At 43.0% G+C, this 26555-nt stretch overlaps 1 protein-coding gene across 1 annotated transcript in view; it reads right to left on the bottom strand.

Moving 5' to 3' along the window:
• traf3 (TNF receptor-associated factor 3) overlaps positions 1-3049 on the bottom strand; it is a gene marked incomplete at its 5' end in the record, with an annotated part of 61295 nt that extends 58246 nt beyond the window's left edge. The window contains one exon of the mRNA XM_083634227.1: positions 2890-3049. Within this exon, the coding sequence (XP_083490353.1) occupies positions 2890-3049 (160 nt within the window). The remainder of the gene's footprint in view (positions 1-2889) is intronic.
• Between the last annotated feature and the right edge of the window lie 23506 nt (positions 3050-26555).

The raw sequence follows: 26555 nt of genomic DNA, 5'->3' as shown, positions 1-26555 counted from the left end.
ACAGACAGAGTAACCTCGCGTCACCAGGCTCTTCTCGGCGAGAAAGAGCCTGGTACAGACAGAGCTACTGACGCCAGGTCAATTTAATTTAGCTTCTAGTCTGGTCCAACAGGTAAATTAGCTAGTCTGGTCTCCACTAACGTTAGTGAAAGTGTTGTTATGAATGATATTAAACAACAACACAACACGGACGAACCATTTTTGTCTTCTTTGTCTGTTTTTGTCTTCAACATGTCAGTTTGTGCCGTCCACCGCCATTATAATGTGTGGACCTCAGGGGTACCCGGAAGTAAATGTAAACATCCCGGTGATTTGGTCTATAGATTTAGCTATATTTATAGAAATGACCACCAGCCCCACTAATAACGTTACTGTCTTGTGTTGATAATGAATCTAACAGTCGGAAATATGCCTAACGTCTGCCTAATGCCTAATGTCTGTTATGCTTACGGTACATTGTTTGACTGTTCAGTTTGGTCAAGACGTACCGGGGGAGAAGGCTCTGACTGCAGTTAGCTGCAGTGGGACTGCACATAGTAACGTAGCTTGATGCTAATCGCGGCTAACTAATATTAATTTACATTTATAGAAATTACCACCAGCCCCACTAATAACGTTACCGTATTGTGTGGATAATGAATGTAACAGCCGTAAATATGCCTAACGTTACTGTTATACTTATGAAACATTTTTTGATTGTTCAGTTTGGTCAACTGCAGGCATTAGACGGTACCGTACATACAGGCTATTTCCTGGCTTGTGCTAACATGAGTATCCACTTCCCCGCAGCAAATAACGCAAGCCAAAACACGACCAAACATGCCACAATAACGTCCCCTAATTCATCCAGAATCCTTCCTGGGCATCTCGAGGCTGATCTGACCGATAAATTGTCCAGGTTGCAGTTTTCAAGTGACGTTTATGAGTTAACATTACATAGCAAACCAACACCTCTGCTGTTGCCAGGCAACTGCTTGTGCGCGTGCGAGTATGGTGCCCGCGCGTCAGCTCGTTCACACGCTGCCTGCAATTACTCTAACGGCCACCGGCGTCAGTAAGAGTGAGAATTGACGGAATGGGCCTTTAAATTATTGTAACGCTCTTTTTACTTCTTTAAACAAAACTTCTTTGGACCGTGCCCAAATAGGAATGGATATTGTTTTAGATTTGTCCAATACGATGCTAAAACGATACTTTGTCTAAGATCTAATTATTGCCGTCCATGTAAACATACTCAGGGACTGGTCTGCTGATCATCTGCCCTGGTGTGTGCCATGTAAACGCAATTAGTCCAGTAAAAATGTCACTTGACCTCACACTAATTGCAACAAAACCAAACTCAACAGATTTTGTATCCTCAATATGTCCTCAATGAAGGAAAAAAAGTGTTAAGGAAATGTATGAAGGGAAATTTTTGAAAATAACCCATATGATGCTACCAAAAACGTTTATTTATTAACTTTTTTTTTTTTTTTTTTTTTTTCCCTCCTTGAAGCAAAAAACACATACAGGATATAAGTGATGAGATTTATGGCACATTAAAAAAAAAAAAAAAAAAAGGCTTCCATAGGCTTCCATAGGCTACCATCATATTTAGGTCATTTTCAAAACTTTCCCTTCATACATTTCCTTAACACTTTTTTTCCTTCATTGAGGACATATTGAGGATACAAAATCAGTTGAGTTTGGTTTTGTTGCAATTAGTGTGAGGTTGACCCACATATTTGCGTAAAATGCCTGGACTAAATGTCCTGGGTTCGAATCTGACCCAGGACCTTTGTCTCATGACATCCTTATTCATCCAAAATCACCTTAAAATGAGGTATGGGTTGTTAATGTTTGGCTGCTTACTTTCTGATTTAATGTCAAATTCAGAGACGGGAACTTTCCACTAACAACTAGTCGTTACACACCTACTGTAACCTGTAAACCTGCAGAAAGGACATGAAAATCCCCTTCAAGTCTAGTGTCTCCACAAATCACCCCATGAATAAATCCCAAACCTCATGGCACTATCCTTAAGGTATGGCATTTTTAATGGATAATTAATTAAAATAAAAGTTTATATAATAAGAAATTAAAGGCCCCCTCAGTGTATTTTGGCATTTTTAATGTGTTGGTGAGTCATGACCTGGTCTGTTGATTAGCCACACTGCTCACTTTTTTGTGTGACAAATAAGCTCATTTTGTCTACGTAATAAAAAATAAGATGTTGCTAAAACAGGTTATGACATCAGACATAATGATGGTCTGACATCTGATAGACAGATAATACAGTATTTACAGTAAAAAACTAGCGTTAGCCTCTGGCATTACCTAGCTGTTAGCTACGTTAGTTACAATACGTGGGCGTAAAACACCATTGAATGACCAATTTGATATAACTGTTAACCAGTTCGAGTCACACTCTTTCCGGTTGTTGATATTATTATAACAATATTGTGGCTTCTAAAGTAATGTTTTTTTACTGAGATGCAGGGAGACTGTCATGGCGGCATACTGTTTCTGGTATTTCTGCTGTGAGCGCAGACAAAGAAGAGTTTAATGAAGACAAGAGGCGAAGCTGTCTGCTTTTTTTCTTTACAAAAACGCTGCAGTCATTATGCTGCAGTAGTGGAACAAGCTATTAGCCTTTGGTTCCTATTAATCTAAGTTCTTTGGTGCAAATGATGACGTGCGATTAAAAAGCGCACTCTCGTGTGTGGAACACCAACGTTACACAGGTAGAAAAACTGACTGGAGGGGCTTTTAAGGACATTTCAGGGACACAATTACGGGGGTTGGTTTCGTAGTGAATTTGAACTGTGGAATAAAGATGAACCCCCCCCCCCAAAAAAAACAACAACAACAACAACAACAACAAAACAACCAATTGGCTGAGCTCTTTACCTTGTGGAGAGCTGGGGTCGCTGGGAGGCCAGGGATTGGTTTGGCGGAGAGGGGGCGGAGCAAGCGGTACGGCAAGGGAGAGGGGCGCGGCCAGGGAGGGCGCCACCTGCTGGAGGGGAATCTGCACCTCCCTCCCTTCAGCACTCCTCCCTGCCGACATGACCTGAGGAGAGGAAACAAGGAGAGGGGAGTGGGAGAGGAGAGGAGAGAGGAGAGGGGGAGAGGAGAGGAGATAGGAAAGGGGAGGGGGAGAGGAGAGGAGAGGGGAGGAAAGTAGAGGAAGAGAGAGAAGAGGAGAGGGGGAGAGGAGAGACGGGAGAGGAGAGGGTTAGAGGAGAGGAAAGGAGAGGAGAAAGAGGAGAGGAGGGGGGAGGAGGGAGGAGGAGAGAGGAGAGTAAGTTTTCAGTTTAGGATAATGATGATAGCAGATGAAAACTTTGACTTCAGACTTAGGGCCCTATCGTCATACGGCACTATCGTTTGCGCTGCCGTTTGCGCGCCTCTTATGCTATCTTCCCTGTGTCTTAAGCTATCGTCTACCTCCACCATCCAGTTTTGCGCTGGAATCTAAGCGCATACACAGGTATAGGCGTGGCCCAGGCATGTCCGTGCGCCTCTTAGCCTATCATCTGCCTCCCCGCAAGTGTCATTTTGCGCTCTGGCAAAGATACCGTCGCTATGTTCCGAGCGTAAACAGAGGTTTGGGCATTGCCCGTGCCAAAATGAGTTTGAGCGCTCCAGCGCAATGTGTTGGCCTTGGGTGCTCTCAATTTTAACGCCACCAAATAGCAGGTCTTAGCGGGTGAGCGCACACAGTATTCTCTGCACAGTGCAGGAAATCCTCGCTTGGATACATTACGCACGGCACGATGTCACTCTCTCTCCAACACCTCGCGCGCGGACACACTCTTGACTCTTCCCTCCTCAGAATGCCACGTTGATTTTTATTGTAAAAATGAGAATTTGTTTGTCATGGTTTTGTGCCAAAAAGTGATTTGCTGCCAGAAACTGATTTCGCTCTGTGGGACTGCGCACAGCGCTGTCTCTACCCACCCTGTGAGCCCACATTCTCCGGGAAAACCCACCTCCGGGGGAGACCAAAAAATTATTTGCGTTTTTAATTGGATTACCAGGGGAACGAGGGTCTGGTGGGGCGGGAGTCTGTGTGTAGCCCGGGGAGGGGTGCATAAGTGTGGGCAGGTCCGGCTAGTGTGCCGGGTCCTGGAGGGGGGTCTCCCCGGAGAAGGTGGGAGCTGGGCCGGGTAGGTAGGCTGGGTGTTGGGGGTGGGTCAGTGCACTGGGTGTCTGGGACCGGTCATGGGGCTCACAGGGTGGGTAGAGGCACTGAGGCAGCGCTGTGCGCAGTCCCGCGGAGTGAAATCAGTTTTTGGCAGCAAATCACTTTTTGGCACAACACTGGCCAGTAGGCTATACAGTAACCTCTCTCCCTGCAATTGCACCATGCAACAATAGCTTAACCCGAGTAGACAATTCTGGTATAGGGTATTGAAATAGGCTAGAATTAAAATCTCACACATCCCTACTCTATTAAAGAAACAAATATTTTTAAATGTGTATGTTATAGCCTATATCATACATGGGCAAACTACGGCCCGCGGGCCGGATGCGGCCCACGAGCGCCACCTGTGTGGCCCGCGATGGAATTGCAATTTTCTTTTTTTCTTTTTTTTTACACAGTGCACCTGAACGCAACATGCAAGATACCCGCTGAATAAGTGTCCAAATGTTCATGTCATTCTGGCCAATACTCCACTTCTGTTATAGCATTTCAGTCTGGAATATGGAATATCTTTCAATAATCTTTATGACTAAAAGGCTACATTGAATTAGAAATTTAAATAATTAACTCATTGGTTTTGGATTTATTTAGCTTCAAGACTGCATTTTTGTTCGTGTGACCCGCAACACAGGCTTTGATCATCCCGGGCCACTTACTGATACTTATGCTTAAATTAACACACTCATATTCTGATTTATTTCAAGAAAAACATTTTGGCTAGTGGAAATTCTAATTGCCTGGTAAAATAGGTTATACACACCCAATAGCTACAATATTTGTACAGGAGATACAGAAGGCTTTGATCAACGTCCCACCGTCAAAAAACGCAATTGACGAACATGTTCGTCCTTGGCACTCTACATTACTAAACCAATTGACGAACATGTTCGTCCATGGCACTCAATGAGTTAAGACTGAATAATGACATCACAACTGTTAATTTAAAATTAGTTATTCCTCTAAACGTGGCTTCAAATGCACCAAATCTTTCACGCTGGCGCCGTTTGGTCCTCAGCAAAACCTGGTAGCGAGGACATTTTTTGTGGCCCTCTCTATCATCAAAGTTACCCATCCATGGGTTACGGCATGACAATATTTGTTCGGCCCCCGGCAACAATCTGGGTTTCTCATGTGGCCCCCCATGAAAAATAATTGCCCACCCCTGGCCTATATGAACGAAACGACTAATTACAGTAAGCACACGCTTTGGGACATAATGGGGATATTCACTGCGTAACTGCGCAGCGGCCCTTAAAAACACGATTTCAGACGGAAGCCCGTCTTTATTGTCACACAAACACACTACAACACATGCATGCGGCCACAACACACACTCATGCTGATGGTGGCCGGTGAAATATGTCCTCTGCATTTGACCCATCCAGGCTTGTCCTTTCCTCCGGGGGGCAGGCCAGGAGCAGTGGTCGCTTTTTCTTTTCAGCGCCCGGGGACCATCATTGGACCATCATTGGACCAACTTCAGATGTTGTCGTCACTGGTCAGATGACGATCTTCTGCATGTTTTTAGTGGGGGGTTATGTACGGAGAAACCCCCTGGGGGCAAGGCCGGATTAACCATAGGGCAACCGGGGCAGGTGCCCCGGGGCCCTCGGGGTGAAGGGGCCCTCCAAAAATTTTTTTTTTTTTTTTTTGGTCGGGCTCATGTTGGGCTCCACAGAACTATGACACAAATCTAAGACCAATCAGGACAAAATAAAATGTGTTTCCAAGAAGATTAGGTCTGATGATTTAGTCTCATTGGATGCCTGTGGGCAAGTGGTGACCAGGGGCGCGGGAAGCGGGGGTGCTTGTGGTGCTGCGGCACCCTCTGCTGTTTTGTATTGGAAATGTAATGTCAATAATTTTTTCATCATTGTAAAGCCACAGCACAGTGAAGAGGATATTAATGTGAAGATTAGCCTCTTCCTTTTGCTCTCAGAGTGCATCAGATTCATGCATTTTACTTTAAAATGTACAAAATGTCTTTGTCCAGGGGGGCATAGCCCCCCCTAGAAACCCCCCAGTCACACTAATATTTTTATCCTGCTGGTGCTACCTGTTTGCAAAGCCTAGAATCGCCTATGAGTGAGTGAGAAACTGAATCTGAGAAACTGAATAATGACATAACAGTATACTAAGGTTAATTTAAAATGAGATATTCCTCTAAATATGGCGAAAAAACATCCAAACATCCGGACGATGGGTAGGGGGGCCCCTGGGAGATTCAGTGCCCCGGGGCCCCTGGGGGTGTTAATCTGGCTCTGCCTGGGGGGTACGGGGAGAACATGCAAACTCCACACAGAAAGGCCCTTTCGACGAGATAGCCCACCTGGGCAGTAGGCACTGAAGATATGGGGGGGTCACAACTCCAGCACCCACAGCGTCCCAGGCGAGAATCGAACTCAGGACCTTCTAGCTGTGAGGCGACAGCGCTACCGACTGCGCCACCGTACCCCCTTTGGTGTGTTTCAAATGGATCGTTCCATCAGCATAAATTTTCGTTACGAATCCAAACTGGTTCATCTTCCAATTCTCTCTCTCTCTCTCTCTCTCCCTTTTCTCTCTCTCTCTCACTCTGTCCCTCTGCTTGCACTCAACAAGAAAGAAGCTGCTGTCACAGACGTGATGGCGGTGTGGCTTTTAAGGGGAGTGATCTCACACTTGTGAATACTGTTTTGGGCATAAACACGCCTATGGCGGTTTGCGCCGAGATGACGCGAAGCGCATTGGGCCGACACGCCCACAATTAGAGCTTTGCGCGGCGCTATTCCAGCGCAAAACGGTCGCTAACGCAAAACTACCGCCATTGCGACGATAGGGCCCTTAGAGTTTGTTTATTAGAGTTTGTTTATTTGCACAGTATAAAAACAAGATAAAAAACACAATAATGACAACTGTACAGTAAGGAAAATAATATACAGTGCAGGAAGAGGCAAAAAGCCCAGAAGGCTTATAAGAAGCTTCCACCTTTATAACAAACACATGAGATATAACATACAGCATAACATGAGGAGAGAAAAAACAGAAAGAGTATGTGTAGGATGAATGAAAGCAGAATCTATAAATTGTCAAATACTTGCAAAAAATGTAAGTGGCAAAACTGCCCATCATAAACCGCCAAATTGAAATAACCCGCCAAATTGAAAGACTTGTCAGACTTGCTTCTGACTTGTCAAACATGACTTTACCATGTGTGACATTGATTGAACCACTTTCATGTTTAAATCACTCCTGTTGTAGTGAAGTCACTATATCAAGTCCAAGTCGAGTGTCGAGGCCCAGAGTTTGAGTCTGAAAAATGGTTTTAGTCTTTGTAGCTAATTAATTTCCCCATGACAACTGTATGTATATAACTCACTCGTTTATACAGTCTATGGCTGCAAAAAGAACTCTGATTGTATAGAAGTCAATGGGAAAATGAGCCTACTTCTCACTGGATTCATGACCTCAGTATTAGGGATGTCAACCGATAATCGTTTAACCGATAACCAACCGTTTCAACATTAACCGATTAATACTATCATTTAAAGCAGTGGTTCTCAAATGGGGGTCCGGGACCCCCAGGGGTCCGTGGCACTTTGCCAGGGGGTCTGCGAAAAGTTTTCAGGAAAAAAAAAAAAAAAACTTTTGTTGTTTTTGGAAAAGCTTCATAGTTCAACAAAAATATGTTATGCTTTAAATCTAAAATGGTTAATGGATTACATTCTAATCTAACAAACCTATCAATTTAAAAGTCAAGCACGTTACCATGGAAACAATTAAGCTTAGCCCAAAATCACAAATCAGAATGAGGGGGTCCCCGGTATATTTTCTATCTTGTAAGGGGTCCTTGGCTGAAAAACATTTGAGAACCTCTGATTTAAAGGATGGCTTTACCGATTTTCAACCAGATTTGTATCCTTACAATGTCAGTAGTATGAGTAGATGGGCAGCCTTTACCTTCCCTCAGTAAGCCCTCTTGGCTGTACTCCCTTTTCATTCCCATTCACACTGCACCGCTCTGATGCGTTTTACGTCACAACTGCGTCAGAGCGGTGCAGTACACATGCGGAAGGGCTGAAGATTAGAACTACAACTCTTTTGTGTGTGTGCCCGCCTCTAGGGGGCTTCCACGCGCCTTCACAGCTCCGAAATCAAAACACTCCGTCAGCCATCTTTTCTGCCCGCATCGGTCTGTAGCTAACTTAGCTCACACTGCTACTGCTAAAGCAAAGCTACTACTACAACTGAACCATGGCTGAAGGAAATATTCCTGATGAAATTGAAGAGTTTGATATGGATGAAGACGATTTCCAAAGTGTGCTAATAAACTCTGACATTCAGGGCTACTTAACGCCATATGAGCCAGACTACAGTGCAGAGGAATTGCGGCGTATGGAAGGAGAGGCAGTTGAGCAGGCCGCTGGAGACGAACCAGAGCCCGGCCCCGAGGCTCCCTGTGCCGGGGACAAATTCTGCATCGTGCCGCTGCCACAAATGTGCTCCGATGGATCGCTCTGCTACAGCGAGAGGCCAATTTCTTCTTGAAGAAGTCGCTGAATATGCCAAGGAACGAGAGGGATGTGTATGGTTGCATCAAAGTTTTGGACCATGGATCGTTGGGTTTCAGAGACTTTTTTGAGGAGACGGAAAATAAACTGGAAGAGACAGCCAAGGCCAGCAGCATCGAGTAAGTATTGTAATAGCAGAATGTGTAACAATACATTACTATTACAAAACTACTGTTTTGGTGTTAGAAGAGTGGCGTTGGTGAATAAATTAAATAATTATGTGATGATGTTTTTCATAGGCTATGAAAAACATCATCACATAATTATTTAATTTATTCCCAGATGCCACTCTTCTAACACCAAAACAGTATAGTAACGTATTGTTACACGTATCATTGGGCTATAAATAGTACATTTTAATCTTGTCAGTTATTTCGGTTAATGATCGGTTAATGAGGGTTGGTTGTCAATGTCTAACCTTGCAAGCCAGCTGGATTCTCACGAGATCTCAATCTGGCAGCGTCAGTGAGGCGGGGGAAATCATTTTCGTCATCCCTACATCAGTAACCACTTTCCTAATGAGTTCATGGTCTCAATCACTAGTTTCAAGTCTTCTTCAATACAGCATGTTCATTTTGTAAATTATGGTCCCATTTGCTCCCATGGAGCCAACACAGCACAGTTTGAGACACAGATCAAGATTAGTTACTGTTACAACACTGAGAATGTTTTTCAATTTTAACAATATATGAACAAAAATGAACAAGCTCAGACACAGTAACGGAAAAGAAAAAAATACATACATATATCAACAGTTATAATGTGGTGCTACCATCCATATAAGGTGCACTTGTAAGAGACGTCGCTTATGGGGTCCCACGCAAGGCGTCCAACAGAAACCAGCCGGGCAAGTCACCCATCGCCCCTAACCTGGTCGAGGTAGGCTAGAAACGGGTCCCAAATAGTTAGAAACTTTTGAAGTGAGTTGGTTCTCAAGGATCTGAGCCTCTCCATCCTTATAATAGAGATCATGTCCGTCAACCACAGTTGGAAAGAAGGTGAAGAGGGGGACTTCCATTCTTTCAGAATTATTTTTTTTGGCAACAGTTGTCCCCAGTGTCAGAGACTGTTGCACAGCTGTGGGGAAGTCCAGAGAGGTCTCCAAGCAGCCAAAGATGGCGAGTTCTGCCTCCGGCTGAAGGGTAATTTTGTAGGCCTTATTGTACCAGTCAAATATTCTGGCCCAGAATCCCGACAGTGAAGGGCAGAACCAGAAGGCATGAGACAGAGTGCCCTCTGACACCTGACACCTGTCACACAGTGGTGAGATAGAGGGGAAGAACGTGTGCAACTTGTGCTTAGAATAGTGAAGACGATGAGCAACTTTAAATTGAATCAGCTGGTGTCTACTATTAACTGAGCAGAGTTGTACCACAGACAAACTCCTTTCCCATATAATGTCAGATAATTCAACACCAAGTTCCTCCTGCACAACACTGAGAATGTTTCTAATGAGAAGGAGCAGCTTTACAGAAGCTCACGACAACTAAAGAGAGGCTTGAATGCGTTGACACTTCTCAACTGTGCGGTGTTACACGTTAAGTAAAATAAATATCAATTTATATTCCTCCACAATATATAGGATGAATCAGCGTGACATCATGGCAACAAAAAAGCACTTCGGGTGCTACTGCAGCACTTCACTAGTATGAAATAAAGCTGAAAAGCAGTGCCAAACAAACGTTAATATCTCAAAAACTATACATCACATTGCTTATATTTTGACATTCTGAGAGCAGAAGTCACTAAAGGGATCCATGTATAATATATGTATGTAGTGTTAAAGTTGTGTGAACTGTCACAGTTTTAAAATGTGTGGATAAAAAGTACAGCCTGCTAGAGTGAGACACACTGAAGGCTGGCTCCATAGGGTCCCATTATAAAAGCAGAAAAAAGTATAAAACATAAACTAGGATTTCTCAAATGGTACAAAAGATAAATTAAAGCTGAATTAAGGTGAATTAAGGCTTAAAGTATGAAGGAGCAGTTAGAGTTCAAAGAGGGCATGGTTTCACATTGAACTGCTGTTTAAAACCAATGGCGGGTGCACCCGGAAGTCTGTTGAAGCCGTTTGTTTACCAACATCCTGATCCCTCGTATATAAATTCAAGCACTTTCAATGACCCATGTCTATTCATGTCTATTTTCACAAACTTTCAATGCCTTGATTCCTCCCCTCAAATTCACAAACTTTCAAGTATTTCAAGGACCTGTGAGAACCCTGACCTCTGTCTGACGCACGCACGCGCGCACACGCACGCACGCACGCACACACACACCTGTGAGAACCCTGACCTCTGTCGCACGCACGCACGCACGCACACACACACACACACACACACACACACACACACACACACACACACACACACACACACACACACACACACACACACACACACACACACACACACACACACACACACACACAGCTCACTTCCTGTCCCAGGCTGAGCTGTTGGGATGCTAGGGGCTTTTCCACTGACTGCATCACTCACACTCACACACACAGTGGAGTTTCAAATTAAGTAGCAGTGGGATTCGTAGGGGATAATTCCCTCGAAAAGATGTTCAGTCCAAAACAAGACAACTGCAACTAACTATTATTTTCATTATGGATTAATCTGTTGATTATCACACACGAGATACGACCAATTGTGGCCAGGGTTTCCCCCAACAAGTTGACCGGACCCCCCACCGGGCCTAAGCATCGGGCTCTCTCGTTTTTTCCGCTATGGAAGTGAAGTTGTGTCATAGCTTTTTTAAATTGTCAATTCCACGATTCTGTCTGTGACTCTGTTAGCACAGAATTTGAAACTATAGGGCCCTACATTAAAGAGGACATGAAACATTTGATCATACTCGATTCCTAGGCTCGCCCGCTACGCGAGCCCGTCCTGCAGCTCGCCAAGCTGGCCCTGCAGCTCGCATTCGCAGCTCGGCCGTTGCACAGCCTTGCCCGCAGCTCGGCTGCTGTGTGGCCAATGAGACCAGCATCACTGATGATGTCAGATTTATGACATCACTGATGATGTCATCAGTGGGATTTATGACATCACTGATGATGTCACAGTGGGATTTCATCAGTGGGATGATGAGTGGGATTTATGAAACTGATGATGTCACAGTGGGATTTATGACATCACTGATGATGTCACAGTGGGATTTATGACATCACTGATGATGTCACAGTGGGATTTATGACATCACTGATGATGTCACAGTGGGACAATCACAGTGGGACAGACAGTGGGACACTCACAGTGGGACAGAGACAGAGAAACAGACAGAGCTCTAGCTCCCATTATACTGATGATGATGCTGACTCTAGTCCATTTGCATTTCACCTCAGACAAGACAGGACACTGCTCTCAAGTCTGACATTTACCTAGATTTCCTTTTCACCAACTAGGGCACTGCTTGATTACACTAGGTTGACTGTATAGTACACTACAGTAGTGGAGTTTTGGTAAGATTTTTGAACATTTTGTTGAATCAAGACAACCACAAACCAAGTCAGAAACACAACAGCATTATGCTGTGAGCAGGTGCATTTCTAGGGTCTGAAGACTTTGGGGGCTTAGCCCCGCCCTCTTTAGGGAGGCCCGGGTTGGGGGGCACGTACCGCCAGGCAGGGCTCGACACTAACTTTTTCACCATTGTCCCGGAACCGTCCCAAAATAAATGTAAGCCGCCCCGAACCGTCCCAAATTTATTTTTTTTGTTTTTTTACATTATTAGTTAAAGCAGCTACGAGCAAGATTTTCGATTGTTATTAAACAGTATAATTACAATATTGATGCATCACATCTTACCTATAATAGTAGCTGAGACCAAAGCCGTGTGAATCGGAGATTGCTCTCTTAAGTCTGTGTCTGTCTAAACTCGCGTCAACAGGGGGCTCTCTCTCTCTCTCTCCTTACCGCCGGACCGGCTAAACCCGGAAGTGAACCCCGGAAGTGAAACACAGCTGCCTGCATTCCCCCGTTCGCGCTGCCTAGCAACATACCATAAACAAGGAGAACGCCATGCATACTCTCGCGAACATCTCTCGTTATATTCTAACAGGTTTTTTGGAAGTTATTTTGTGGTTATGGCCGAAGTGGCTGCTGCAAACCGTTTCATTTCACTTCCTGATCTGCCCTGGCCACAGAGAGACTAACACTGGCCGATTCACTCGGGGTTCAAGCGAGACTACTCTGCGTTGGTCTCGTCTACTATTAGAGGTAAGATGTGATGCATTGATATTAAATTTAGACTGTTTAATAACAATCGGAAATCTTGCTCGTAGCTGCTTTAAAATCATCAATCATCAACCTTTTTATTGAAATTCACCTGAAAAGGGAAATTGTAATGTTTTCTATCCATCCATCCATCCATCTAACTATCTATCTGTTCACTATTATTTATACGGTGGGGCTGTGCCATGGGACAAATATTGGCTATCTGCAATTGAGTCCAACATCGGTTGCTTTTGTTGGGCGATCTTTCGAGCGATTGTTGTCATTTTAATTTGCTAATTTAATAGTAATAGTAACAGTAACGCATGTGCGAATGAGAGAGACTGACAGATAGACAGAGAGAGACAGAGAGAAAGAGCGTGAGGGGCACACACACACACACACACACACACACACACACACACACACACACACACACACACACACACACACACACACACACACAGCGTGAAAAGAAGCAGAAGCATGCCAAGTGCTCACCTGGGGAATACGAGGCAGGATGATTAGAGGTGATGCATCCTTGCATTTAAAATATCTGCCAAAGTCTGACTGAAGCAAATAAAACTGAAACTAACTCAAAGGTAAAGCAACCTTAGATGAGATTAAGACACGTTTTGCGCCATGAGCTCCACTCTATCTACCTGTCTGTCTCTCTGCCCATAATGTTTGTTTAGTGTGCGTGTGTGTATGTGTGTGGTCAAAGAGGTTTCATTTGAGTTCGTGTTATTTTTATCGTCATATCGCTCCGTCCCCAAATTTATTTGCATCGTCCCTGAACCTATTTTTAACGTCCCCGGAACGAGGGGAAGTCCTTCGTGTCGAGCCCTGCCCCCGGGATCCCCCCCCCCCCTCAACAGGTAATTGCACAATTTTCTAGCAATTTGAGATCAATACTGAAAAACTACATCAGTGGTTCTCAAAGTGGAGTCTGGGGACCACCAGGGTTCCAGGCAGTCCCCATAGCAAATTCATGAATTGTTCAACTTCAGCATTAGCCTTGATTGACAAACAGAAAACGCTGACCCATTGACCACACGTCTATGACAAGACACCGTCTGAATGTATGGGAATGGCCCCCCTAGTCATGGGCTGTGTGAGTCTTATGGCAGTGAGCTCATTTTACCATCACTAGCACAGGTTATAATGTAGTTAGCAAACACTGAATTCCATTTGATGTCTCTAGGTCAAGATGCAGAAGAAAATCTCAAGGTTTTGCTATTTTTCAAGAAAAGTGGCAGTGTAGAAGCTAGTGTTGAAGTGAGTGACTAGTAATAACCATAACAGCACAAATAATTGACAGAAATCTCAAAATATACAGTATTAACCCTAATGAGAAAAGGAGCAATAGTGGTGGTTAAAACTGAATAATATAACAGTGAAAAAAGATACGCACATCCCAACCAGTTTGAAAGGCAGGTGCTGGACCCAATAAAAACTGCAGTGAAATAAACAAAGAAGGCCGCACACTGTAGCTCCCGTTCTTCAGACATAAAAAAAAGGCTTTTTTAAGAAGAGCGTAAGCTCGAAACGTAACACATGGAATAAAACAAAAGCAAACGGGAGCTATAGTGTGCAGCCTTCTTTGTTTAAAACTGAATAATGACATCACAACAGTCAACAGTCTAATCCTAATGTTAATTTAAAATGAGAAATTCCTCTAAATCTGGCTTCAAATGGCCCACATTCTAGTCAGTTCTAAGGTCACCACGGAATGTTAGCCTGTCTGATTTTTGGCTTGCATGATGGCGCTGCCCGGTGGTACATATCTGTTCCCTATGCATATATCTATTTAATTATTAGCAAAAATCGCCAACGTGGCCTTTTATGAATTTGAGCCCCTGCCCCTCTAACATCCTCTGCACATGCCTGCAGACAAGGAACCTATAAGGAAGGAAAAGACATCACTGACATCACACCCAAATTTTGCAATCTGTGGAAGCATTTTTCAATCAAAGGTGAAACAACATAGATGATGGTATGATGGTTCATAGTCTGACTTTCCATGCCTGCCCCATTCACTTCAATAAAACTCTCCCCAAAGTCTAGCCCCAATGCAAAATTTGAATGCTGTGATGAGAGTGATGTCTCTTCCTTCTATATAGGTTACTTGCACACAGAGAGGAAGCAAATTGTTGCATTTCAGATAATATCATGTTATTTTTGAGGGCTTCAAAGCACTAGGCATCTTGCTCGCTATGCGCACTCGATTCCTAGGCTGCTGTGGGGCCTCGCCTGCCCTATCGCATGCGCAGCGCACAATGGCTCAACTTTGCATAATGATGACATCACAATGTCACAATGTCAATCATCAGTGACAAAAATTGAAACAGACAGAGATTGCCCACTTGCCCCTTTGATTGATTGATTGATTGATTGATTGATAGAGATAGATAGATAGATAGATAGATAGATAGATAGATAGATAGATAGATAGATAGATAGATAGATAGATAGATAGATAGATTTCTTTCTTTAAAAAAAATAAGAAGAAAAAAGATCCGGGCCAGGCTATTCATAAAACACTCCCCAATGCCCAGTCCTAATGACGTGACATCGTTAGGATGTCATCGACGTCCATGGCTGTGAGCCTGTTAGAATTCAAAATCCTAGTTACTACCAACACTCCACTACTGTACTGCACAGTCAACCTAGTGATGTCATCAAGCAGCGCACTAGTTCCCAAAAAGGTGAAATATTGTTAATCTTTTAGCAAATCTAGGTAAATTTCATACCTGACAGCTGTGTCCTGTCTTGTCTGAGGTCAAACGCAAATGAACTAGAATCAAATGTTTCATGTCCTCTTTAAAGCTGCCATCAGTCTGTCGTTGGCCCACGTCAGGCCGCCAGCCCCCATCAAGAGATACTTGCCACCGGGCCTAACACATTTCTGGGGGAAATCCTGGTGTCTGTAGGAACACCTGACTAAGATGGAAGTACCGATGCCGGGAATTGAAAACGGGTCTCCGCCGTGGTAGGAGAGTGCTTTTACCTCTGCACTACCCACCCTGATGACCACAGTTCAAGTTCAAGTTCAAGAGTTATCCTCCCTTTGTGGATGATCTCTGTTGTGACTCAACACCGGTTACGTTTATGTTCTGTCAGTTTGATTCAAGATATATATTGTCACTGCATTGTATACATTACACAAGTGTGAAATTCTTATGCTCGGGGCTCCATTACAGGACATAGTGCAAGTGATACAAAAAACAGTAGGTGCATAGTCAAGTAAGCAGTAGGTACACAATCAAGTAGGCAGGTAAACAGGTAAATATGTTTAAAGCATGTAAATAAGGCAAACAGTGTAAAACACAATAGAATAGAAAAAAGATAGAATAATAAAGAAAGTGTGTGAAGGCTGGGATCAGACACTGCAGCTGCAGCACAGTGAGCTGCAGACAGAGCTCTGGACAGGGCTCGACAACAATAAGGCTTGCCCTATGCAAGTAAGATGCCATGTTGGGCAAGTAGAAATGTAATTCGGGCGAATGCGGCACACCACCACTGCTGAAATACGGCTCTGCTGCTGAAGTATACTGTGTCGTTTAATAAGCTAAACTAGAAGAGAGCTGGCCTGCAACAACTTCAGATCCCCAAACACTACCTGCTGTAACCAGGCTGCTCTTAAAGGGAGAGTTCACCCAAAAATGACAATTCTATCATCTACTTACCCTCATGCCAAATGAAACAGGTGAAATGTGTTAGTCCATATACCACACAGGGAGGTTCCCAGGAATCCCAGCACATCTTGGTACCAGCCTTCTCAGGGCTGTACAGACTGCTAGAGTTATGCCAGCATATGCCATTAAAACAATATTCTGTGCTAAGAGAAATATGTCCTCACTCGCATGGGTGCTAGTGAGTTGCGGGTCCAGAGTGCTCTGATCTGAGATCAAATGGTCAGATTGAATTTATGAACACACCCATTTAAAGATTTTGAAACTTTTTTGTTCAATAAATGAAGCAATTTCTGTCCTTAATTGAACAAATATAAAAGGAATTTCCGCACACTTGAATCTGTACAGATTTCACATTTATTAAGCGAGCTTTCGGTCGACTAGACCTTCATCAGAGCATACAGATCACAAATGACAGGCAGGCTTAAGACTCCTGCTCTGGTCATCAGCAGTATGCCAAACACCTGTGCACACTCAGGTAGAAGCAACACCTTCTGGGATTTGTAGTTTTTGGTGTTTGTAGTTCTCAGGCTGTGAGTCCCACTGAAGGGACCTACCAGACTAACTGAAAAAAAGTGTAACACAGGGAATACAGAAAAACAAAGAAACAATCATAAAGCATATTACAGTAAAGTGCCACAAAAAAACAAATATCACAGGTATAGAAAATACCTTAAATTTTTATCAAAGTAAGATAAAAAACTAAATATCAAAAATAGAGCAGGGAGCCATGAAAGGGTTTCAGGTTGGAGCCGTCATTTGTCAGGCCTCCTACTCTACACAAGAAAGAAAGAATTAGTGAACAAAACAAGAACAGAAAAAACATCCTGATCTACAGCATAACACTCATGTCAAAATCCTCATTAAGGCCAGTGGGTTCTAAAGCATTTAAGGTATCAATCCAGAAGAGCTCTCTTTGGCATAATCTCCTATCTATATCTCCCCCTCTTGGCAGTTCAATATGTTCGATGCCCTGAAAACGAAAAGAAGAAATAGGATGAGAACACAAATTAAAGTGACGAGCTACAGGATAATTAATGTCATTTCGTCTGATGGAGCTCTTGTGTTCACTAATCCTTTGTTTCAGCATACGTGTTGTTTTACCTACATAAATTTTATCACATGGACATTTCAATAGATAGATGACATTTTCTGTACTACATGTGATAAAGCCCTTGACAGGGAAGCTTTTGCCTGATCTAGGATGTCTAAAAACTGGAGTCCTCCATGTGTTGTGACACTGGGCACAATGGCCACATGGATAGTTCCCATCCTTTAGTGGGGCTAGAAGAGTCTGTTTTGGGCTCGTCTTAATATTAGCTCGCACCAGCTTGTTTCGCAGGTTTGGACCTCTTCTGTGGACAAAAAGAGGAGGATCTTTAAAATGCTGAGCCACTGCTGGGTCAGAGGTCAAAATAGGCCAGTGTTTTAGAATAGTGTTCTTAAGGATATGAGTCTGAGGAGTATACGTACAAATACAAGAAACAGAAAAGTTTAAGTCTTTTTTAACACTTTTCTTTAGAAGATCAGAGCGGGGTTTTGAAAGAGCAACCTGGAAAGCCTCATCCACACAGTGTACTGTGTAGCCTCTGTCCAGAAAACGTTTTTTCATGGCAGCAGCTTTGTCAAGAAAGTCTTGATCTGAATGACAAAGGCGTCTAAGCCTGTAGAACTGGCTTTTTGGTAAACCATATTTAAGAGCTCTCGGATGGGCGCTGCTGGAGAGGAGAAGAGTGTTTTTGTCAGTATCTTTTTGATACAAGGTAGTGATGAGGCTTCCATTGCATAGTTCAATCCACATATCCAAAAATGACACACGTTTATGGTCATAATTCACTGAAAATTTTAGGTCAGGATTCACACTATTGAGAAGGTTAACAAAGTCAGTCAGCTCATTACTGGTCCCTTGGAAAATGCAAAAGACATCATCAAGATATCTAAACCATTTGAGGATTTTGTGAGAAAAGGGGTTTCTGTTAGTGTCAAAAACAAAACTATGTTCAAAAAAACCCACATACAAATTAGCATATTCCGGGGCAAAGGTAGAGCCCATCGCTGTACCTTTACACTGTAGAAAAAAATCCCCATTGAAGGAGAAAAAATTCAGTTTAAGAACCAAGGCCGCCAGCTCACAAATGAATGTGCTGGGAGGAAGAGTTTCCTCAGTGCGATCTTTTAGATAATACTCAAGAGCCTCAAGACCTCTGTCGTGGGAGATGTTTGTATAGAGGCTTTCAACATCTAAAGTAACCAGAATGATGTCATTAGGTAGGTCTTTTAATGTTGAAAATCTTGTTGATTAAGTCAGTAGAGTCCTGAACATATGAGGGAAGCCTCCGAACATAAGGTTTAAGAAAATAATCAACATAATTAGACAATGGCTCTAAGAGAGAATCGTTACTGGCTACAATAGGCCGGCCTTTAGGTTTAATCAAACTTTTATGTATTTTAGGCAGCATGTAGAATACAGGAGTTACAGGATGTTTACAATTCAAGAAATCATGTTCTTTTTTAATGATCCACTTCAGCTCAAGAGCACGGCATGTGACATCAGAGATCTTCTTTTGGAAATCAAGGGTGGGGTTGGCTCTCAGTTTCCTGTAAAAAAGGTCATCATTCAATTGTCTGTAGGCTTCTTCTTTATAGTCTGACATATTCTGGATGACGATGGCGCCCCCCTTGTCCGCAGGCTTAATAACAATCTCAGAGTCTTTTGAAAGCTCTTGTACAGCTGAATGTTCATCTTTACTGAAGTTAGAGAGAGAATGAGGGTGTGTCTCTTTCAATGCATCGAGGGTTTCTTGCTCAACCATTCTGCAAAAAGTTAGAATAGAAGGATTCGAGGTATGGGGCACAAATGTGCTTTTTGGCTTAAATACAGGTTCATCAGACCTTTGTATATTGGAGTTGCCAAACATATGTCTCAATTTAATCTTTCTGAAGAAACGGAATAAATCCGTCTTCACCTCGAATGAGTTTGTCCTATGTGTGGGGACAAAACTCAGGCCTTTGGAAAGAGCAGAAAGTTGATGCGGGGTTAATACCTTGTCAGAGAGGTTGATCACAGGATTCTCGCCTGCTGACGGGTGAAGGGCCTGACCCAGTTGGGATCTGGGTGTCTTCTTCCCCCTCCTCGTTTTCTTCCACGCCGCTGGAAGTTTTTTGAGTGGCGATTTCGGCCTGCTGGATGCTGGTACATGCTTCTGTTGGAATCAGTGTCGCTGGGGAAATCACTGTCGGCCGTGGTGGTGTCAGACTGGCTCTGGTGGCTGGTGGTGGGGCGTTGGGGCTCTTCTGCTTGGACCCACTTGTAGACTTTGTCTTGAACGTAGTCCAGGGTGTCCCGCTTGTATTTCTTGATTTTTGTTGCCATCAGCCCATCTTCATATATTTTGAGTGTGTGTTTGGTAGACTCGATGACATTGTTAAAGTGATCACCCATCTTCTCTCTCATAAGCGCTTCATGATTGGCAATGTCTTTCAAAGCGTCCTCCTTTTGTCGTGAGACCTCTTCAACGATCAACAACATGAGATCCATGGAACATTTGTTCAGTATTTCGCACCATTTCTTGTTAAAGTCCTCATTTTGTTTTCCTATAGTAGGGGCTTTTTGGATACGAAGTCCCTGTGGGATGCGTTTACTGCGCCAGTACTCACTCAGGGTGTAGCCATGGAGTTTGATGCGTGTCTCTTTCTTTTTGAGCCGGATAAACTTGATTTTCATCTCCTCCGATGTAGAAGGGTGGTTCCCAAACATATTCACAGCTGGGAACAGGATCAGCTCAGCATCAGCATCAGAGAAGGTAAAGGTCTCAGCTCCTTTAGATGATAGAGCATTGATTTCTTCGAAGGACATAGTGGATAAATGTACAAACCCAGGGAGCAGGCAGGAAAAAAGTCTAAAATCTGAGGGAGGGCCACCGCTCAACCCAGCCAAGTATCGGCCAAGGTGCTGGAAAAATAACTAGAGTTACAAATATAAAAGGAATTTCCGCACACTTGAATCTGTACAGATTTCACATTTATTAAGCGAGCTTTCGGTCGACTAGACCTTCATCAGAGCATACAGATCACAAATGACAGGCAGGCTTAAGACTCCTGCTCTGGTCATCAGCAGTATGCCAAACACCTGAGTGAGTACTGGCGCAGTAAACGCATCCCACAGGGACTTCGTATCCAAAAAGCCCCTACTATAGGAAAACAAAATGAGGACTTTAACAAGAAATGGTGCGAAATACTGAACAAATGTTCCATGGATCTCATGTTGTTGATCGTTGAAGAGGTCTCACGACAAAAGGAGGACGCTTTGAAAGACATTGCCAATCATGAAGCGCTTATGAGAGAGAAGATGGGTGATCACTTTAACAATGTCATCGAGTCTACCAAACACACACTCAAAATATATGAAGATGGGCTGATGGCAACAAAAATCAAGAAATACAAGCGGGACACCCTGGACTACGTTCAAGACAAAGTCTACAAGTGGGTCCAAGCAGAAGAGCCCCAACGCCCCACCACCAGCCACCAGAGCCAGTCTGACACCACCACGGCCGACAGTGATTTCCCCAGCGACACTGATTCCAACAGAAGCATGTACCAGCATCCAGCAGGCCGAAATCGCCACTCAAAAAACTTCCAGCGGCGTGGAAGAAAACGAGGAGGGGGAAGAAGACACCCAGATCCCAACTGGGTCAGGCCCTTCACCCGTCAGCAGGCGAGAATCCTGTGATCAACCTCTCTGACAAGGTATTAACCCCGCATCAACTTTCTGCTCTTTCCAAAGGCCTGAGTTTTGTCCCCACACATAGGACAAACTCATTCGAGGTGAAGACGGATTTATTCCGTTTCTTCAGAAAGATTAAATTGAGACATATGTTTGGCAACTCCAATATACAAAGGTCTGATGAACCTGTATTTAAGCCAAAAAGCACATTTGTGCCCCATACCTCGAATCCTTCTATTCTAACTTTTTGCAGAATGGTTGAGCAAGAAACCCTCGATGCATTGAAAGAGACACACCCTCATTCTCTCTCTAACTTCAGTAAAGATGAACATTCAGCTGTACAAGAGCTTTCAAAAGACTCTGAGATTGTTATTAAGCCTGCGGACAAGGGGGGCGCCATCGTCATCCAGAATATGTCAGACTATAAAGAAGAAGCCTACAGACAATTGAATGATGACCTTTTTTACAGGAAACTGAGAGCCAACCCCACCCTTGATTTCCAAAAGAAGATCTCTGATGTCACATGCCGTGCTCTTGAGCTGAAGTGGATCATTAAAAAAGAACATGATTTCTTGAATTGTAAACATCCTGTAACTCCTGTATTCTACATGCTGCCTAAAATACATAAAAGTTTGATTAAACCTAAAGGCCGGCCTATTGTAGCCAGTAACGATTCTCTCTTAGAGCCATTGTCTAATTATGTTGATTATTTTCTTAAACCTTATGTTCGGAGGCTTCCCTCATATGTTCAGGACTCTACTGACTTAATCAACAAGATTTCAACATTAAAAGACCTACCTAATGACATCATTCTGGTTACTTTAGATGTTGAAAGCCTCTATACAAACATCTCCCACGACAGAGGTCTTGAGGCTCTTGAGTATTATCTAAAAGATCGCACTGAGGAAACTCTTCCTCCCAGCACATTCATTTGTGAGCTGGCGGCCTTGGTTCTTAAACTGAATTTTTTCTCCTTCAATGGGGATTTTTTTCTACAGTGTAAAGGTACAGCGATGGGCTCTACCTTTGCCCCGGAATATGCTAATTTGTATGTGGGTTTTTTTGAACATAGTTTTGTTTTTGACACTAACAGAAACCCCTTTTCTCACAAAATCCTCAAATGGTTTAGATATCTTGATGATGTCTTTTGCATTTTCCAAGGGACCAGTAATGAGCTGACTGACTTTGTTAACCTTCTCAATAGTGTGAATCCTGACCTAAAATTTTCAGTGAATTATGACCATAAACGTGTGTCATTTTTGGATATGTGGATTGAACTATGCAATGGAAGCCTCATCACTACCTTGTATCAAAAAGATACTGACAAAAACACTCTTCTCCTCTCCAGCAGCGCCCATCCGAGAGCTCTTAAATATGGTTTACCAAAAAGCCAGTTCTACAGGCTTAGACGCCTTTGTCATTCAGATCAAGACTTTCTTGACAAAGCTGCTGCCATGAAAAAACGTTTTCTGGACAGAGGCTACACAGTACACTGTGTGGATGAGGCTTTCCAGGTTGCTCTTTCAAAACCCCGCTCTGATCTTCTAAAGAAAAGTGTTAAAAAAGACTTAAACTTTTCTGTTTCTTGTATTTGTACGTATACTCCTCAGACTCATATCCTTAAGAACACTATTCTAAAACACTGGCCTATTTTGACCTCTGACCCAGCAGTGGCTCAGCATTTTAAAGATCCTCCTCTTTTTGTCCACAGAAGAGGTCCAAACCTGCGAAACAAGCTGGTGCGAGCTAATATTAAGACGAGCCCAAAACAGACTCTTCTAGCCCCACTAAAGGATGGGAACTATCCATGTGGCCATTGTGCCCAGTGTCACAACACATGGAGGACTCCAGTTTTTAGACATCCTAGATCAGGCAAAAGCTTCCCTGTCAAGGGCTTTATCACATGTAGTACAGAAAATGTCATCTATCTATTGAAATGTCCATGTGATAAAATTTATGTAGGTAAAACAACACGTATGCTGAAACAAAGGATTAGTGAACACAAGAGCTCCATCAGATGAAATGATATTAATTATCCTGTAGCTCGTCACTTTAATTTGTGTTCTCATCCTATTTCTTCTTTTCGTTTTCAGGGCATCGAACATATTGAACTGCCAAGAGGGGGAGATATAGATAGGAGATTATGCCAAAGAGAGCTCTTCTGGATTGATACCTTAAATGCTTTAGAACCCACTGGCCTTAATGAGGATTTTGACATGAGTGTTATGCTGTAGATCAGGATGTTTTTTCTGTTCTTGTTTTGTTCACTAATTCTTTCTTTCTTGTGTAGAGTAGGAGGCCTGACAAATGACGGCTCCAACCTGAAACCCTTTCATGGCTCCCTGCTCTATTTTTGATATTTAGTTTTTTATCTTACTTTGATAAAAATTTAAGGTATTTTCTATACCTGTGATATTTGTTTTTTTGTGGCACTTTACTGTAATATGCTTTATGATTGTTTCTTTGTTTTTCTGTATTCCCTGTGTTACACTTTTTTTCAGTTAGTCTGGTAGGTCCCTTCAGTGGGACTCACAGCCTGAGAACTACAAACACCAAAAACTACAAATCCCAGAAGGTGTTGCTTCTACCTGAGTGTGCACAGGTGTTTGGCATACTGCTGATGACCAGAGCAGGAGTCTTAAGCCTGCCTGTCATTTGTGATCTGTATGCTCTGATGAAGGTCTAGTCGACCGAAAGCTCGCTTAATAAATGTGAAATCTGTACAGATTCAAGTGTGCGGAAATTCCTTTTATATTTGTAACTCTAGTTATTTTTCCAGCACCTTGGCCGATACTTGGCTGGGTTGAGCGGTGGCCCTCCCTCAGATTTTGTCCTTAATTGAACAAAAGGAACCGATAAGAAATACCGTTAAAGTACCGGATCGATAAGCACCGTTAGTATTGGTAAATAGTAGAAGGCTACCATCCATCCATATCTATATGACCAATATCTAATGAATTTTGACCAATAAAGCATGCCTTGTGTAATGGCTAATGGGGATCCTAATAAACTAATAAACTATGTTTTGGGGCGTGATTGACAGGACGCCTGTCCAATGATCGTGCAGCTCCCCCATCAATCATGGACCAATACATCAGAACGGCAATATGGTCCCGCCCCCTTTTAGGGGGAAAATACAAGCCAGTCGCTGTTGACTTCAATGTAAAATAGCGGTACCAAAAAAAAACTATAGAAAAAAACAGAATTCTTTTCATAAATGACCCAAAGACACCATGACATGACAATATATTACAACTTGGCCATCCATAGAATGCGCAAGATACATCGAAAATATTAATTTGATCCATCTTAAGTCGTGTGACTCATGTCCCTTCTGTGACCTAGTTACAGAGCCCGGTGTCCGTCTGTCAGTCTCTCATGGCCACGAGCTCCATTTGAAGTCGGCAACTTAGGGTTTCAACATACAAGTGACTTTTTATGGAAACGAGACTTTTTATGGAAACATAGATGTTTTATGAATAGTTGTAAGCCTGTCTTTAATTCTGCATACGCACACTCCAATAAGAAGCACACATTCCAAATATATTACAATTTTTCACCGGTGATTCACACAGTCCTCACCCTCCAAAATGCACAGTGGAGGGTGCTAGTTTAGCAGCACAGCGAGCCACTTCCAAACATGAGATTTCACATTTACAAAGTGCTTCTTGGGAGATTATGTACAGTATATCAAACTGGAGAGTGGCGTCGATTCGTAAGGTTTGTAAATTATGTTCTGGTGGTATTTAATTTTCCGATAAGCAGGGCCACCACATTTAGTTGACAGATTTCTGAATGGAGTTTGGTGTGGCTGCCACTCCACATAAGAAAATGGTGCAAGCTAACATTTACACTTTACAGTAGTTGATCTCTTGGTAGTTTCAGAAAAATAGCAACAGGCTTTTGACTGTCGGGGGAGGGGGAAGAAGCTTTGAAGCAAGCTATTATGTGGCTAGTTCAGTTGCTATTTGCCTTATATGAATGAGCCAATGATGAGTTTCCACCAGGTTACATGCATCCACATCGACAGTGTCACCCCTACTCTATTAAAAAAAACATTGCAGATCTTTTTGTTGTTGTTTGTTTGTTAGTGAAACCAACAACACGGCAACTCTTCGGCATATCAATATTAATTTAAACCATTTTAAATAGTTTGTTTGAAGTGTTTTCTGTTTCTTGTACAGTCTTTTCCTATGGCGAGTTTCCCCCTAAAACGTACTACAAAATGATGTATTGCCTATCTCGGACTATGTTTTGGGGTGTGATTGACAGGTCGCCTGTCCAGTGATCATGCAGCTTGCCGATCATAGACCAATAGCAGGCGGAGCTGTGGCTCTGTGGGAAACCCCTGGTCTCATGCTAGCTGCTTCTGGCTCCAAACAAACAAGATGGCAACCTTCAAAATACCAAACTGGAGGCTTCAAAATGGGAGTCCACAAACCAATGGGAGATGTCACAGTCTACGTTTCGACCATCATGAGGGTGAGTAGATGATGACAGAATTGTCATTTTTGGGTGAACTCTCCGTTTAAGGCTCTGCCACATGCTCTACAGCGCTTGTACATGTGCAAACTGCCCGGTCAATAGGTACATGTACCTCCCCCTGTCGCTCACTTCATATACAATGACTGGTTTTCCATATAAACCCTAGACAATAGAGAGCCAAAGTCCCTCCCCTTCAGGGCGGGCCCTATGCGAATCAGCGTCTGAAAAAATATGAATGGAGGTGAACAGCAAGAGACAATAATTGTTTGATCCTGTTTGAATTGTGCCATGAGGTACACATATGTTTGTCAATTTAAAATATAACTTTGAAGTGACGTCATAACTTTTTCTCTTGCCAGGTCTGACCTATATTGTGTGAGACTCATCTATATATATATATATATATATATATATATATATATATATATATATATATATAATGGAGTAGATATGAGCTGTGAGAGCAGATAATGGAGTAGATGAGAGCTGTGAGAGCAGAGCAGTTAAAGTGAAATAAAAACATGATTCTAATGCCAGATAGAAGCCAGTAGAGACAGCCAACCTGTCAATCATCATCCTACAGTATAACTCACTAGCTAGCAGTTAGCTTCTACTGTTAGCCTCCCCTGCTTATAGATATCTATATCTATGTCCCCTGCTAGCCTCTACTCTTAGCCCTCTACCATCAGTCTC

The sequence above is a fragment of the Poromitra crassiceps genome (genome assembly GCF_964638095.1).
Source record: "Poromitra crassiceps genome assembly, chromosome: 3".
Lineage (NCBI taxonomy): Eukaryota > Metazoa > Chordata > Actinopteri > Beryciformes > Melamphaidae > Poromitra > Poromitra crassiceps.
This window is presented reverse-complemented; position numbering and strand designations above follow the sequence as displayed.